Raw genomic sequence first — 18,183 nt, 5'->3', positions numbered from 1 at the left:
ACACCACGAACCAGGTCAGGGTCATGTGACCACAGCAGCTGCTGATAACCAAAGAAAACAGACCCGGGATCATCCGGGGGAACCAAGGTCGGGTCTCACAGGAGTCACAGGACCAGAGACCACGTACACAGGTGTCAGGTATTCACCGCACACCTGAGTGTCAGCATGTGATGAAGATAACACAAGCTTCATGCTCAGAAACAGGACAGGTGAAGGAAAGTTAGGATACCTTGGTGGGTATATAAAAAGTACCAAAACAAGAGTATCCAGCCAAGTAAGTGAGAATTAGCTGTAAGAACCAACGAGAGCTAATAACTATGTAAACAAAGGTTTAAAGCTATGAGAAGAAATACTGAATGTGACTTAAAAAAAAAATGTAGAAACATGAGACAAAAAGTTGTGTATTTGACACAAAGAGTGTGTTCTTGTTATCCAGAGCATGCAGCTCTGTGGCTGATGCAACATTAGTGCAGAGGAAAGAGGAGCCCTGCAGGAGGAGTCAGGAGGAGGAGAAGGAGGAGGAGGTGCATGCTTCTCATATATAAACACAGAAAGACGAAAAACAGACAAACCTGCGAACACAGAGGCTTACTGCGCAGACGCAAAGATCTCTGACAAACTTGTGGAAAAACAAACATGAGTCACGTCGACGTGAAAAACATGAAGCCCACCAAGTTTGAGGACGAGTACTACGACGAGTACGAGTACTATAACCTGACGGATAAATACGCAGGTGAGCTAACCTGTCCTGGTTCGGTCCGGTTCGTGTTCCGGGCCCGGGAAACTCACTGCTTTAGTTTTTCTGTTGCAGAAGGTTCGGCTCGGAAGGGCAGGACAAAGAAGGAGGCCAGCGACAACACCAACAGAAACAACCCCGCAGGACATGAGCGCAAGATCGTGGAGAAGCTCCAGAACAGCGAGAAGAAAGACAAGGAGTGAATATTGAGGTAAACCCGGGAAAACCGTGTTTGTGTGTCAGTAACTGTGCGCCGAAGTAAAGCAGGAATGCTGTTTCAGTCAGAGCAAAGGCGTCTGACTCACATGAGTCCGTTTGCACTGACAGAGGCCATAAACACGTCAAAACGGGCAGATTTCTGAACGCTGTCTGGTCTGTGGCTGTTTGGAACGCTGGAACTGGGCAAATGTGACGCCAGACGCGCCGCGTGCAGAACTTGAATTTAAGCCTCTACCGCAGCACTTTTGCTGCCACGCTTTGACTTTACAGCCCTCAGAAAAGAGTCCAAAGTTAATTTTTATATCGAGTCGTGCGCCGAATTTTAGGCAGCGTGTTTCCTGTGTAGGCGGTCCACTTTGAATCCATATTCTCGGTTTCTTTGCTCGAGGATCGGTCTGAATCTGAAATCGTCGATTTTTAAACGAATGTTTGGAACACAGCATACTGTACCACATCAGGCCTTTTCCTAAACTGCGCTTGCTCCACAGTTATTAACAATAATTAACTGTTAATTAACAGCTGAATTTAAAGCCAGCTGTTAATTAACAGTTAAGGTTGAGGAGTAGTGACGTCATGTGTGAAAAAACAGCATAGTTGTTGTTTTAGCTAAAATATATGTAATATATTTCCCGTAGAATACGAATTCCCTCAGAACAAAACTGTTTATTAACTCCTGCCCTTCGCCTCCTGCACGTCATCACCAGGTTCATAGTTTGAATGGGCAGATTTCCAGTAGAAGTTTGTACACTTCTACAATCCTCCTCCTTCTTATCTCCTCCTCCTGCTCCTCTCTCTTCCTCTCCTTCTTTGCCCCACCCCAAGCCTTCTCCATCCTCCTTCTTTTCCACATCCCTGTTCGTCTTCTTCATGTTCTCCCTTGTCCTCCTCCTCCTCCTTCCTCCTCATCTCTTTTCTTCTTACGTGTCCTCCTGGTGGCCTGTGCAGGTACTGCAAGTCATTTAGAACCGATACAGTTCTTACATCATTTTTAAGCTTTATTATGATTTAATCCTACAGGATAAACTCGTAGATGTACCTGACAGATCACCTAATGAAACTGTAAATGAAGAAAAACATGGAAAATTTTAATTTTGGATTTTTTTTAAACAGATTTTTAACACATGGTGCTGCTGTTGGTAAATAGATGCTTGAACTCCTCGTGTTTATTTATTTTAATTAATTATTTTATATTTTTCTTTTCCACTAAAGGGAATCTCGGACGGCTCATCCCGGAAACCGACCATGGCGTCCTTGGCGACAGAACGACACGTGCAGATGGCAGGAGCATCTGAGCTCCGATGGGCCCGCAGGTGTTAGAGAGCTCTCACCTGAGGCGGCGTACCCCTGGGTCCCCGCTTGGACCGCGACCGCGCACCGAGACTGCGGTGGCGGCAAATGGCTCATTCTTAAGGATGTTTTTTAAACTTGTTTTTACGATTAAAGACTTGTTAAACTGAAATGAGAGTGTTCATTGTTTCTTCCTTTTAGGCCTCAGTGAAAGAACACAGCCTGTATATAAAAGATGGATGTAGTGAGGCGCCAGGAAAGAGAGCCTAGAAAGTTCAGAGCCACACTAACGTGTTTAAATACCAACGTCTGAGCTTTTGTGGATGTTCTAAATGTGAAGCACACTCTGACAGCTTGTTGAAACAAAGCACCAGACTCCACTGACAAAAGCAGGAATTAAAGCTTTCAGATCACAGGAGTGATGCACTGCTGCTGAGTGCTGCTAAGGGATCGGGAGGACATCTCTTATGACGGGTAAACAGGTGAAAATGTTCTAAATATAACCGTTGCAGTTGGTGGGCCGTCATTTGAAGCAAGAAAGGTTTTAAAGCGAACCAATCACAGCAGAAGCAGACAACTCAGTTTATGAGGTAAAATCTTGTTTTTGTGAATGGAGTCTGGTACGGCTAACCCCAGCTGCACTTCCTCAGGCAGAGCTGTTTGAATGCAGGTGAAGAGGTGAAAATGTGCAGGTTAAAGGTCAATCTCATCTGCAAAGTGATGAAACAAAGTGATTGTGACGCCACGAAGATGGAAACACTGAGAACGTGTAGCAGCGATGTAACTTCACCAGCAGCACTCACACAGGGTTACAGTGAGTTATGGTTAGAGTAAGGGGCTACTGTAAACTAAACGAGTAAAGTAAGGGATTACTATTGCAAAAACAGTAATTAGATTACCGTTACTTTCCCGTAGGAACGCTGCGTTACTGCGTTACTAAAACCGTGATTTTTTTGCGAGAATGTCTCACGACAGTGACGTAAGCGAGTGCGACGTTCGTGACAACAGCTGTGTGCAGATCAACAGTGGATCACATATCGATTGTGGGAGAGAGTATGAGCGTGCAGCGTTTAAAGCGTGGAAGTACTGACCTTACTTTGAGTTTGATTCCATAAAAAGTGACAAAATCATTAGTGTCCGCTGTGCGTGGGAAGAAAACTTCTTTTTACAGTGAAAAAAACCCTAAACTTCCAACAAGCACCGAGTAGCTACGACGTAATGGGAAACTCACAGAGAAACTCGCGGATTCTTCCACTGACCGTGGCACACCTGCACCAGGGTAAACCTCCGCCTGCCCCACTCCTGCTTTACAGGTGAAAATAGAGCAACAGGACCGCTGAGTCTTTGACTTTATTTATTTTCTGCTGTGTTTTACTTGCATCTATTTGAAAGACTGAGTGAAAACACAAAAAATATTTTATTTTATGTGCTGGAATGTGCAGAAAATAGGTTTAAATAATAATAATAATGGATTGGATTTATATAGCGCTTTTCAAGGCACCCAAAGCGCTTTACAATACCACTATTCAGTCACTCTCACATTCACACACTGGTGGAGGCAGCTACTGTTGTAGCCACAGCTGCCCTGGGGCAGACTGACAGAAGCGAGGCTGCCATATCGCGCCATCGGCCCCTCTGACCAACACCAGTAGGCGGTAGGGTAAAGTGTCTTGCCCAAGGACACAACGACCAGGACAGTAATTAGTTACTGATTACCTTTTTCAAGTAACTTGACCAACACTGGTGGAGAGCATGGATCGTCCAGCAGGGGGCAGCATCTCTCAGCCATTGAGAGTCTGGTATGTGTGAAGTGTGTGAGGACTTTACAGGTCACAGTGATGTGTTTCCTGGCTCCACTTGGACTCTGGCCCTGTTGTTCTGTGAGCACAGACTTTGAGCAGGACTCAGAGAAAAGTGTCTGATCACACTGAAGTTTATTGTGCTGCAGTTTTAGATGCGAGCTTATGCAACAGCGCAGCGTTACGTAACACGGACTCTGCGGAGCTCACACTGAAACTCGGGACAAGCTGCAGAGCTGTGAGCAGCAGCAGGTGATGAAACCGCACTCAACGCTCAGACGTCCCCGCAATCAAAGACGTCCCCGCAATCAAAGACGTCCCCACAATCAAAGATGCGCCGACGACCTTTTGGGTTTTTATGTGGAGTAAAAATCATCCCACAGGTTTCTACACTCAGCGAGCACTTCATTAGGAATTAGCATAGTAACTGTTAGGTATTTTAGTACCATGGGAGCATTTACTGGATATTGTTTTATAGTGACATTATGCAGGAAAACTCTGTCATTCAATAAGGCCCCTTTGTTTTAGTTATTTTTCTCTTTGACCCAAGAATTGATGTGTGAGAATCACAGGCTGGTACAAGGTTGAAATACCACAGAGATCACTCCCTCAGCTACATTAGTTTCTTAATCTTTTAGACGCCTGTTGAAGGCCAAATGGTTTGTTTCAGATTTCACTAATGTAAGAACTCTTCGTTTTGTGCCTTGAAAATATGTCGCTGAGATAATCACAATTGTAGCTGAACTAATAAACTACACAAAGGATGCTTCTTCACCCAAGGGCAGGAAGACGCTCCCTTATCTTGGTCTGTACTGGTTTAAACTGATAATCTGCTGTCTCATGAATTTTACCCTCTATATAAACTGTTGTACTTGTGAATAAAGTTGAGTCACTTTGGGAAGACAATCTAAAGCAGTCTCTGTTTTCTTGTTCTCCCAAGCTGCTCCCGAGCTGCTCGTACTAACACGCTGAATGGCATGCTTGAATATTACTTGAGAATATATTTGACTGTGTTACAGACTAAGGGACATTCTCTGCTGATAGGTGAAGGTACATTCTCTGCTGATAGACGTCCACGCCTCGGAGGAAGCCGATCCACGGAGTAGGCCCTGGAAACAGTTTCCTTCAATTTTGGTGTCAGAAGTGGGATCCTGACGAAGGTAGGCACTCGTCTTTTATTTTATAAGACTGTGTTATGCCTTTCTCAGTGATCCACATAGAAACGGGATACGCTGACGAGGCCTTCTTCAGTGGCCCACATAGTAACAAGTGGGATACACTGAGGAGCCTTATTTAGTGGCCCACATAGTAACAAGTGGGATACACTGAGGAGCCTTATTTAGTGGCCCACATAGAAACACAGGAAGTTGCCTGTTGTTTTGTAAATAAAAGCAGAAAGGACACAGGAAGTTGCCTGCTGTCATAAACTAAGAAGTTGCTCACCAGCAGAAAGGACACAGGAAGTTGCCTGGGGTCATAAAACGAGAAGTTGCTCGTTAAAAAGTGAGAAGTTGCTCACTAAAAACATAAAATTGCTAGCAAAAAATCAAGTAACCTCAGGTGTGCCACAGCAAAAATAAAAACTAACTTAAATCCTTCAAAGCGTCTAAACCCCTCTGGAAATCACTGACCATGGGTCAGAATAATTCAAAGACCTTAGACGGGTCCGATAAAAACTCAAAATTAACTGTAAAACCGAAAAAAAATAAAATATAAAATCACAAATAGCGGCTCAGTACGACTCCCACTTCCGGTTACGTTTAACCCACGCTCGCGAATCAATGAAGACTTCCATGATTACGTATTCAGGACATGCGGAAGTGCTTACGTGACTGATTTCGTCTCGAACTTAAGAACTATAACTTTAATGCATCCTAATGTATTTCTGGAGCCCTATCCCGAGCGATTATCGCCAGAAAACAGGTCAGTAGAAATGTTAAATACTATTTGTGATAAGGAAAGTAGGCTGATTAAAAAGTCCTGTAAAAAATATATGATAGAATGTCGTGATGTGACCAATCGCATGCTACCACTATGGAAAAAAGGACCCGAGCCAGACGTAAATGCTTTAAATCAAGCCAGTGTAGGCTCTAGTAAATCCACTGCAGAAAAAACTAGCCTTATATGCCCATCCGTTCAACCTACGGCTCCGCCGCCTTATGATGAAAAAACAGAATTAATAGCTGCTGCGGCGGCTGCACGTCATCAGCGCGTATATCCTGATATAACAGCAAAATCCCAAAGGAGTGAGGAAGGCACTGAAATGACACCTAAATCAGAAGAAGATGACTGGTTTAATCTAGATCAAAGACAGGAACGAGAATATACTGAACGAGAAAGAGAGTTACAGGAACATAAAAAGCAAACAAAACAGTTAATGGCAGAGTGTGAGGAAATCATGAAAGATCCTTTAACTGAACGTACGGAAGCCGAACTGCAGGAAGCTGTTTCTGTCATAGATAATCATGTTCAGCGCCACACTAGAGTAGCAAATGGTTTGACTGTGCCAAAAGCAATAACTAACACCAGAAATTTAATAAGGAACTACTTAAAGCAGAAAAAAGAGGAAAAAACTCAAGAGGGCCCCCACAAAAACACCCGTTATAAAGAAAAGCAGGGATCACAATTTAATGACGTCAGCACCTCCCTCCCGTTCATGATAATAGGGGACATGTGTTGCATTCAACCCCCTAAAATTTCAGAGTTAGCAGCAACCATTAAAGAACTTCCCGATCCTCTACAAAATCCTACAGCCTTTGTTTCTGCATTACAGAGAAGTACCAGATACCACCACTTGGGTGGGCCTGACTATAGATATATATTATGTCAACGAATCCCAGGTGTGACTGAATCTCAGCTTATTGAAGAAGTAGAGGAACTAGACCCTAAAAACGACCAAGCAGCCAACACCACCTCGTTTTTGTGGATAAATGATGACAAAATCACAGCCTTTTTTCAAAATCTGAAGAGATTCCTGCTCACAATGTCTAGAGATAAAATTGATTTAAATGCAGTAACCATGTGTAAGCAAAAGCCAGATGAATCCATTCTAGTTTTTATGAAACGTTTCACACACTGCTGGACTAATGAGGCATGCATGCCTGAAGGAGGAAATGATCAGATTTTCATAACAACATTCTTAAACAATATTCATCCAGAATGTTCACAACTATTGAAGCTGACTGCCACTGATAATCTCTATGACATGAGAATAAAGAACTTTATCACACTTGTCAAAACAAAAGCTGGTGCAGATCTTTTCCCCAACAGCACGAAGGCTAAAAGTGTTAAGATGATGTTGAATTTTGATGTTGAAGGCTCAGAGGAAAGTGAAAAAATGATGTATGCAGGGGCCCCGCCCCCTCAACAAGCGCAGCAGGGAGATTTCAGAAGGAGAGATAGGAGTGGAGACGTATGTTTTTATTGTGGAAAAGTAGGACACTGGAGGAGGGAATGCAAATCAGCAGCACGTGGGTCTCAACCACAAAACACAGGACCAGCTCCTGCCACTAGGCGTCAGCAGAGCTCTTACAGACAAGGTAACTGGCAACGCAGACAGAAATCACATCAAAATAATGGCCCCTTTGCACTTAGGCAGCAACCTTATAATCCACATTTTAATCCCCACCCATATGATAACGAAAGACTGGACCGACAATAGGGAGGCCCAGGTGATGATGAGGGACAGTGTGAAGCACTACACACGATGCTGCATTTGCAATTGTCCCGTAACACAGAAAGCTTGCCCATGTTAGATATAGAGATAGGTGAAAAGACTTATTCCTTTTTAGTTGACAGTGGAGCCACTAAAAGTTCACTGTCTGGAAAATTCTATAATGGGCCTGTTTCCTCTGTGTGCATCAACACCATGGGAATAAACGGAACTCTAGTGCAATGCCCCAAAACTCATTCTCTAAAAACACGCTGGGGCCCAAAACCAGATGAAATTACATATCATCCATTCATAATTATTCCAAACTCGCCTGTGAATCTATTAGGCAGAGATTTAATGGCAAAAATGAACTTGTGTATTTCATTTAACACAAAGGGTGAAATGTTTGCAGATACTGATAACAGCTATGTTTTCTCTGCCCTATGCACCGACACCATGGAGAAGGAACAGCCTCTGTGTCAGCTGGACGCCTCAGCGGAGAATGAACTCAATATCCATCTGACTGGTATCCCACGTCACACTCTGTGTCAAAAACATGTGCAAACACCGTTACCAGGTAGCCCCATGCCTGGAAGCCACATATTTGTTTCTCTCACACTGTTCAACAACATGATAACTGCTCACACCAGTGAAGGCCGAACAGTGGTTTTGTCACATAACTCAGACATAGGCTATGACATTACTGCACCATGTCGACACACAGATCTAACCTACCCCATACACTGTACTATCTCTGCTGTCACATTGCCAGCTGAATATCAAAACATGACATTATGGTCAAGAGGTGAGAATGATGTAGGATTTATTGACTGTACACCTTATCATGCTCAGCTGAAAAACAACAAGCCGGTATATGTCAAGCAATATCCCATTTCCGCTGAAAAAGCCGCAGCCTTAGACATCATCATAGGAGATTTATTGACAGCTGGAGTAATAAAGCCCACAGTATCTCCATATAACACTCCTGTCAATCCTGTGCCAAAGCCTAACAAACCTGGCGTATGGCGTTTCACACAAGACTTAAGGCAAGTTAATGCAGTCATCATGCCTCTGCCACCTATTGTCCCAGATGTTCCCAGCATACTGACATCTATTCCAGCAACAGCTACACATTTTACTGTGGTGGATTTGTGCTCCGCCTTTTTCTCAGTACCTGTGCATGAAGACACACAGCCGATATTTGCTTTTACACATAGAGATAAGCAGTACACATGGACTCGCTTACCCCAAGGCATGGTAGACAGCCCTGCGGCTTTCTCAATGGTGGTACGTGCTACCCTGGACGGCTTCATTCCTCCAGAGGGCTGTACTCTGATCCAGTATGTAGATGATCTCCTCCTCTGTGCTGAAAGTGAAAAACTATGTCAAACTGCCACACACATGCTACTCCAGCACCTCCAACAGACTGGCCACAAAGCATCAGCAAAGAAAATGCAGTACTGTCAGACTTCTGTTCAATATTTGGGATTTACACTGTCTCACGGACAACGTTCTATGACTACAGACAGGGTCAAAGCTGTGACCTCTGTCCCTAAGCCCACTACACAGAAGGAAATGCTGTCCTTCCTAGGCATGGTGAACTATTGCAGACAGTGGATACCAGACTGTTCTTTTCATGACCACATTCTGCGTGAATGCTGCAAAAAAGACAAGCCTCCTCGAATACTGTGGTCCACAGAAATGACTGCCTCTTTCAATGCATTACAGGGAGCGCTGACCTCCGCCCCTTGTTTGGGTCTGCCTGACTACCACTTACCGTTCCACCTGTACGTCACAGAGAACGGCACAACCTGTGCAGGTGTATTGGCCCAAGAGCATGGCTGTGGCTACCGTCCAGTAGCCTTCTACTCAAAGGTGCTGCCAGCAGTAGTTCAGGGGATGCCGGCCTGCCTGAGAGCAGTAGCAGCTTGCTCTATCATGATAAGGGACTGCGAGAAGCTCACACTCTCACATGACACTATTCTACACACCAATCACCAGGTCACGACCATTCTAGCAAACATAACTACACAACACATGACCGCACAACGTCGCTCAGGTTATGAAGCTACACTGACTTCAACAGCAAATCTCACTATAAAAGCAAGCAGCACACCCAATTCGCCAGCACACTTACTCATTCGTATGCTGTGTTCCTCTGACCGACAGGATGGTTCAGACGACCCTGACGATCATGATTGTATGACACGTATACAGGAATCCACAGCACCACGCCCAGACTTAGAGCAGACACCAATCCCAGACTCAGTCATTGTTTATGTGGACGGGTCCTGTTCAAAACCAAATGACAACTTATTTCTTTGTGGCTATTCGGTGGTGACATTGCCTGACATCATACTAGAGGCTCACTCATTACCATTTCACTCAGCACAAAAAGCAGAGCTCATGGCTTTAATACGCGCCTGTGAGTTACATGTGGATAAGCGGGTAACAATTTACACTGATAGCCGTTATGCATTCGGTGTGGTGCATGACTTTGGCACATTGTGGAGACAAAGAGGATTTAGATCTGCTGATGGAAAATCGATCGCTAATTCTGACCTTGTTCAAAGACTTTTGCAGGCTATACAGCTGCCATCGGCAATTGCAGTTGTTAAAACGAAGGGGCACAGCACGGCTGACACAGACGAAGCAGTGGGAAATGCTCTTGCAGACGTAACCGCGAAAGCAGCTGCTGCCTCACAGCAACCACCCAGAAGGGAAGTATTATCTTTGCCTTTACAGCTGCCACTTGTCACGCTCCCAGACTATTTAGAAACAAATGTTGACCTAAAATTCATACAAGAGCAAGCCTCTGCCTTAGATTACACTTACTGGGAAAATAATGATTGTACCTTAGATAACAGAGACGGCTTATACAAAAACCTTGAGGGTTTGATTGCCCTCCCATCTTCACTACTGCCAATCCTTGTCCGCCATTTTCACGGTGTGAGTCATGTCGGACAAAGAGGGGTAATAGGAGCAATAAAATCAAGATTTGTAATCAAGAAAACATCACACGCAGTAAAACGCATATTAGCAACCTGTCTAACATGTGCACGAACTAATGTAGGAAAACCAAAAGCAAAACATCAGCATTTACCACAACCAGATTTCCCATTTCATACATTACAAATTGATTTTACACACATGCCAGCACAAGGAAGCATCAAGTACTTACTGGTAATAGTGGACCAATTTAGTAAATGGGTAGAAGCTTATCCAACCTCAAAAGAAACTGCAGAAGTAGTCTGTCAAAAGTTGTGCAATGAAATAATACCCAGATTTGGAATACCTCACCAAATTAACAGTGATAGAGGACCTTCATTCACATCAGAAGTAATTCAAAAGTGTGCTAAAACTCTAGCAATAGACTGGAAATATCATGTGCCATACCATCCTCAGAGTTCAGGAGTTGTAGAAAGAATGAATAGGACCATAAAAAACCGCCTGACTAAAGCAATGATAGAAACAGGAATGACCTGGATCAAACTACTTCCTCAAATCCTCTGCGAGATTAGAATGACTCCATCCACAGCAACCAAATTATCTCCATTTGAAATAATCATGGGAAGACCGTTTCCAACACCATGGTCAGCCTCCAGAGGGGCACCGCTATTGGAAGGGGACATAGACACTGCATTGTCTGACTATGTTCATAACCTGGTAGAAACACTGAATAATAACTATCAGAAAGTTTGTCTCTCTCAGCCTCTCCCTTCCATAGATCCAACCCATCCGTGGAAACCAGGAGATGCGGTATTGGTAAAGTTGCTAAAACCAAGGGCACTCGGGGAGGCCGCGTGTTCCAGCCCCCAGACTGTACTTGCAGTGACGAGAACCAGCATCCTAACAGATGGACAACCTCAGTGGATTCATGCCAGCAGGGTTAAGACCAGCCCCACCAAACCACCTAAGGCGTCGGATCAAGTAGATGACGTCTCCGGCGAGCCAGCGCCCGGATTCAATACACCTATAGATGACGACTCAGGTGAGCCAGCGCCCGGATCCAATCCACCTACACACACACAATCACTGATTAACACACAACACCTGAAAGAGCCAAGACTCAGAAAGCCCTTTGATCCCCCACCTGAACAACAACAAGGTACTCGAACATCCAGCAGGAACAGAAAGCCTAGAGTACCACACAATGTCTAACCTGATAAAGATAGACTCGTTTCATCCTGATAATGGAGAAAATGAAATGCCCATTGTCATCACACGACGCTTATACGGTGTCTCTCGAACCTGGGACCAGGCCAGGAGACGACTAAAGAACTGTCTTTTTTATATATTTAGGTTATTAATCATATCTACTGCATTAATCTTAGGATTTTTATTTACTATTTCGTATTGTAAAGTGCAACCCTGTTCACGTTTCTGCAAGCCACATTCTCAATGATAACCCATATAGCTACTAGTACAGCTACTTCAATGTATTTGCAATTAGCACAAATTGATCCTGAGGATGTGCCAGATGTTACCAATGATGTTCCTGATGTGTATATTGAACATTAGGTTGTGAACTATTACATTTTATGATTTGCTTTTTATATTATGTTATTACATTTGTGATTTTTCCTTTCTATTTGAGTTATTATTTTTTTTAAAAATAATAATAAAAAAAGAGTGGAACTGTTAGGTATTTTAGTACCATGGGAGCATTTACTGGATATTGTTTTATAGTGACATTATGCAGGAAAACTCTGTCATTCAATAAGGCCCCTTTGTTTTAGTTATTTTTCTCTTTGACCCAAGAATTGATGTGTGAGAATCACAGGCTGGTACAAGGTTGAAATACCACAGAGATCACTCCCTCAGCTACATTAGTTTCTTAATCTTTTAGACGCCTGTTGAAGGCCAAATGGTTTGTTTCAGATTTCACTAATGTAAGAACTCTTCGTTTTGTGCCTTGAAAATATGTCGCTGAGATAATCACAATTGTAGCTGAACTAATAAACTACACAAAGGATGCTTCTTCACCCAAGGGCAGGAAGACGCTCCCTTATCTTGGTCTGTACTGGTTTAAACTGATAATCTGCTGTCTCATGAATTTTACCCTCTATATAAACTGTTGTACTTGTGAATAAAGTTGAGTCACTTTGGGAAGACAATCTAAAGCAGTCTCTGTTTTCTTGTTCTCCCAAGCTGCTCCCGAGCTGCTCGTACTAACACGCTGAATGGCATGCTTGAATATTACTTGAGAATATATTTGACTGTGTTACAGACTAAGGGACATTCTCTGCTGATAGGTGAAGGTACATTCTCTGCTGATAGACGTCCACGCCTCGGAGGAAGCCGATCCACGGAGTAGGCCCTGGAAACAGTTTCCTTCAGTAACCTTCAGCTTCTCAATTTTAATAGCACACAAACTGTATATAAATGATGGACATAGGCAAATATGACATCATCCATGTCCTGCATTAACATTTGATCGTGTTCTTGGGTTTTTGTCTAAACTAATGAAACTGTTCAGAAAGAAGCACACGGGGGTAAAGAGCCCGGTCATTCAGGAGGAGCTCGGTGTGGAGTCGCTGCCTCTCCACATGGAGCCCGTGGAAGTGATTCAGGATGTTCTGGGCAGACCTGAGAGTATGTCTCAGCTGGCTTGGGAACCCCTCAGTACTCCAGAAGAAATAGCCTGAGGCCCTGGGCAGGAGAGCGATGTGGGCGTATCTATGCTCGCCATTGTGATCCCTGTTATCACCAACTGGGGTTTAAGTTTTGTTGGGCCAGCTAACACAGAGCAGCCGGACTGTGCTGAACTTGTTTTGAGTGCCCAGCCTCAGGAGTCCAGGACAAACCGTCCACATCACCTCGACCTGTTTGGGTCTCCCTCTCGAAGCTGTTTTATTCTTCCTCATGGAAACATTTTGGGTCAATAATTTTTTGTACCTAATAAAAGGATCAAATCAGTCTTGTTCTAAAGTCTTGGCTGGCTGGCGAGATCAGGTCTGTGACAGCGATGGTTGTTGTGGTTTGCTTGTTTTTATAAAGAAATGTTTGATTAGTTTGATTAGGTGACAGTTTAAAAAAAGCTTTTCAGGTATGAGCTGGGTGTGGTCATGTGACCTGCAGGTTGACTGTGTGTTTGCAGCTGTGCAGATGTTTCTGGCCGTGTGTTTATTAAAGTGAAGCGCCGCGTACCTGCAGCAGCTCTCCTCTGAATCTGAACCATCGCTGTGATTGGTTCATTGCCCGCCTCGCTCCGTGTGAGCGCAGATATGGCGTGAGGCGGGACGCTTATTGAACACAGGCGCTTTCGTGTGTGCCGTCAGGGCTTCAGCGGCGGAGATGACTCGCTGACAGCCGCAGACACTTTTCATTATTATTTCATATCTGAAGTCTTTCCAGAAAAAACAGGAGTTCGCTACTCTGTACTTTTCCTCATCTCAACAACAAATCTCATGTGTGGCATAAACCCAGCTGTGCTCTGCTGGACCTTTGTTTCTTTAACAGCCCTGAAACTGGACTCAATAGAGACCCCAATACTCAATACAGAGTAATTTGCTGCTTTTTCCTGATTGGTTCCCCTTTATTACTCTTGTTTTTTAAACTGCACAAACTGTTAATAATAGAAGCACGTAGGCACCCTTCAACATTAGTGTTTTGCCATATTTAGACAAGAAGGTGGAGTGCTGTTATCAGCTAATTCTAGCTTGTTAGACTGTATCTGGTCTTTAAGTGATGACGTATGAACCCTGGTTCCAAACTACTCTGTGTTCATTAAGGCTGTTGTGTTTCTAACATGTTTTAATGTTTGTATATGTATATAACCTGGTATTGTGGATGGATTATCTCAGTTGTTCTCCTGACTGAAGTTCGTTTACAGCATCCTGCCATGCGACTGCATTTAACTGTGTTGTTGGTCAGATGATGTAACTAAAAATGGATGTTAGAGGAACCTACAGGTGGCAGTTAGCTACAGGTGGCAGTTAGCTACAGGTGGCAGTTAGCTACAGGTGGCAGTTAGCTGCTAGCTGTCTGCAAAGATAGCTAGCAGCTAACTGCTAGCAAAACATGTTAGCATCAGTAGTAACTTGTGGAAACTTTAAAATGCAGACCTCAGAAACCTCTGGGTCACGTCACCATGGCGACATATATCTTTTATAAAAGTCTCTACTGAAGGCCCAAAGTTTAAAGAAGTTGACAAGTCAGATCTATAATTTAACATCCAACTCTGCGGCGGCTTCACTTGCCTCAGCTGAGGGAGTCGGGAGTTAGCCGGGCGCCGGGCAGGATGTGGAAACTTCAGAGACTGGAGGCTGATTTGTGTCAGAGTGAAAACAGAACACGCTTCATCAAATCTACACCTGCAGGCTAAAGGATGCTCATCCAACGTTTTATCGGTCTCGGAAAGATACCTGTAAATGATTTATATTTCTAGGTATTTTTGCCCCCATCCGTGGAAAAACGACTTTGCTCCCTTTAATGGAGGCCTTCTTCAGTAAGAGGCTGGAACAAATAAATGGCTCCGTATCATCAAGATGCCATCAAAGGGACCAAAACGTTCAGATAAATCTATTTATTCATTCATTTACGTAAACGGGCATGTTTGGAGTTTACCTTCATATTTAATTTAAAATGTAATATTTTTTTATTTATAGCTGTCTTATTTGTGATTCTCACAAAACCAAGCATGTATTATTATGTTTTATATTTTTGATGCATTTGATGGATTATTTATTCCTGTATTATTCATGACTTTGGCATCGTCTGCCTGTCACAGCGTGAACCCTGCCGCTCTGATCAGCTGAGGGATTTGAGGGTTTTTCAGTCCACGGGCTGACGCGCAGCACACCTGAACCATCTCACCTGTTTGCAGATCATGACCTTCAGTCCGGAGCCGTCATGGGCCTCCTGCTGCCGGGAAACCAGATCCCGAGCATTTAGTGAGACAGGATCAGCTCGTGCGGTGCAAACGGGCCAACTAAACGGTCTATTTCTGCTTAATCCTGACTTCCTGTTTGGCTCCACCACCGTTGTAAGCGATGCTGCTGGAAAAATCTGCTGCTGCTGGACGAGCGGGGAGCAGGACGGATCGGATCCCCCGCACACCTGCAGGATTTGGCTCTGATGTGGAAACAGGGATCAGGAATATTTATACACGCTTACATAACCAGCCTCACCATTCAACATCCAGATCAGTGTTTCTGTACCACTATCGCACACACACGCCTCCCCCATCACCTCCCCCTCTGCAGAGGAGATACCAGTGCTCTTAGAAACTCCCCTGGTTGCCTAGCAACTGGTCCTGAGGATTGCCAAAGAGACAGAGATCATTCGTCTGTTATGAGTGGGTAATATGATATTGTGTAAGTGGGGGTGTAAGCTTTCATGTCCATGTTTGTGAGGACCGACTGAAGTTTTTTTGGAACCAGAGCGCGTTTGAGGGCTCAGCTGTGATGAGTCGGGACGCCGTCCACGTCTGCCCTCGACCGTCACTCGTGCACCACATGTTCTGCATGTATGTACGCAAATCAGACATTTCATGGAGTTTCTGTAAAGTTGGGACACATTTTGTGTATTGGGGACAAACGTTTATCAAATATTGAACCATTAAAGAAAATATTCATGATATAAACTGAAACATAACCAATAAAGTAAATTTCCTTTGTTGAAATCTGATTATTTCTACGTTATGTTTATATAAATGTATCTGTTTGGGTGTATAAAGCCTGTTAAGTAAACTTCCAGCTTCGTTACAATTTCATCCTCTTTTTGCCCCACAGTGACACGCAGGAACATTCAGGTCGAGGCTGAGTACTAAAGGTTCAGTCCTGGTTACTAATCTGGCCTCCATGTTTGTGGACAGCAGGTTAACAGCGGTTAAAGGTCAGAGAGGTCGGACTAAAGCACAAAAATCTATAAACCTGTGTCATACAGTGAAATGAAAACAAAACACATCGACTGGCGAGGAGTCCGTCTTCGCATCATAACGAGTCTCATATCGAGGCTGACGGAGATAAACACGCTTTCAGACGTGATGGAGACTCAGGCGGTGACGAGGATGCGGAGAGCTGAATGAAATCAGCCCAGATCGAACTTCCTGCTGCCGATGGTATCTGCTGTGTGAGCTGCTGGTTTTATTACAGGGAACAGCGGGCGCGAGGGAAAGGTCGCCCTGCAGATATTGTTTTCTCGTTCCCGGCGGCCTGCGGGTCACAAATATCGACTGGGCCGCTTCCTGTTATACGAATGAAACCGTATTCGGGAGAGAGGACGCGAGCAGGCGGGCAGAGGGAGCTGAACACAAATGAACTTTAATGTTACAGTTTGGCTACAAGAACACGTAACATACGTGAACTGTCTGCAGAGTTTATGTCCTGTTACAGCTGCGGCACATTCAGCACGAAGCTCTGAGGCAGCTGCTGTTAACAAAGGAGGGAAGAAAGTAAAAGAAAAGAAAGAAAGGAGGAAGTAAAGGAACCTAAGAAAGGAAATGAAGAAAAGATGGAAGGAAGGAGGCAAAGAATGGAGAAAGAACAAAAAAGAAAGAAGAGAAAAGGTAAAAAGAAAAAGCAGCAAACGAAGGAATATGAGGAATGAAAAGGAAAAGGCGGGATGGAGGAGAGGAAGGAAGGAAGGAAGGATGAATTCCTCAACCACTCGTCAAATATGTCAAATTCAAATTCAAATTTTATTTGTCACGTACACAGTCATACACAGTACGATATGTAGTGAAATGCTTGGACAACTGCTCGTGACCTAAAGAAAACAAAAAAGGAAAAGGCTATGAATAAGATAGGAAATAAATATGAAAAATTAAAAAGGGTAAATTTAACTAGGAAGGAATAGAATATAAATTAAGGTTAAAAATGAAATAACTGTACAACACAAATTAGAATATGTAGGTTTCATTTCAAAAATAAAAACATTGTTATGACCTGTTTTTGCTTGCACCACCTACACGCTGCTATCACACCTGATGTAGCTGCTTTCAGGGATTAGATTGGAGGTGTGCAGTGCTGCATACGCTCGCTGCTACACGAAGATGCAGCGTTACAGGAGGAAGTGTGGTGCTGGTTGGGGCAAGATAACCATTTACAAACTCATCAAGCAAGAACAAATCCACACAGGCAGGAACACCATCTCCTCCACCGCAACAGGTAAGTGAACGAAGGGAACAGACGTAAACACACCGGTTCTCATCCAGCGCTTTTCTGCTCATTCACACAAGAATGTTTGCTCTTTCTCTGTAAGTGCTTTCCAACAGTCACACTCTGATGGATGCATCAGCAACTTGGGGTTAGTGTCTTGCCCAAGGATATGTGCAAGGGTTAGGCAGGCTAAGGTGTGGTTAGACGCACAAACACAAACACAGCTCTCTCTCCAAATGTAGCCCGAAGCCACGGGAATGTTCTGTTTGTGGTGACAACAGAAACTAAGCAGGAACTCGTACTGATCCTTGGGGAACAGCACAGATAAAAGAACAGATAAGAGGGAAACCAAGCAGTGCTTAGCAGAGCTGCATCTCTGCAGATGAT

General features: G+C 43.9%; 1 protein-coding gene across 1 annotated transcript; it reads left to right on the top strand.

The window, feature by feature from the left end:
- The first annotated feature begins 551 nt into the window (after window positions 1–551).
- Window positions 552–2,414, top strand: nupr1b (nuclear protein 1b). Its single transcript, XM_082529158.1, has 3 exons — window positions 552–733; window positions 812–947; window positions 2,165–2,414. The coding sequence occupies exons 1-2, from the start codon at window positions 637–639 to the stop codon at window positions 937–939; spliced, it is 225 nt and encodes a 74-aa protein (XP_082385284.1). The 5' UTR covers window positions 552–636; the 3' UTR covers window positions 940–947; window positions 2,165–2,414.
- The last annotated feature ends 15,769 nt before the right edge of the window (window positions 2,415–18,183 follow it).

The sequence above is a fragment of the Aulonocara stuartgranti genome, assembly GCF_965226115.1.
Source record: "Aulonocara stuartgranti genome assembly, chromosome: 4".
Taxonomy (NCBI): Eukaryota; Metazoa; Chordata; class Actinopteri; order Cichliformes; family Cichlidae; genus Aulonocara; species Aulonocara stuartgranti.
This window is presented reverse-complemented; position numbering and strand designations above follow the sequence as displayed.

Coding starts and splice junctions, on each gene's coding strand:
- nupr1b (XM_082529158.1), top strand. CDS start 637: ATGAGTCACGTCGACGTGAAAAACATGAAGCCCACCAAGTTTGAGGAC. Junction 734..811: donor CCTGACGGATAAATACGCAG/GTGAGCTAACCT, acceptor TTTCTGTTGCAG/AAGGTTCGGCTCGGAAGGGC.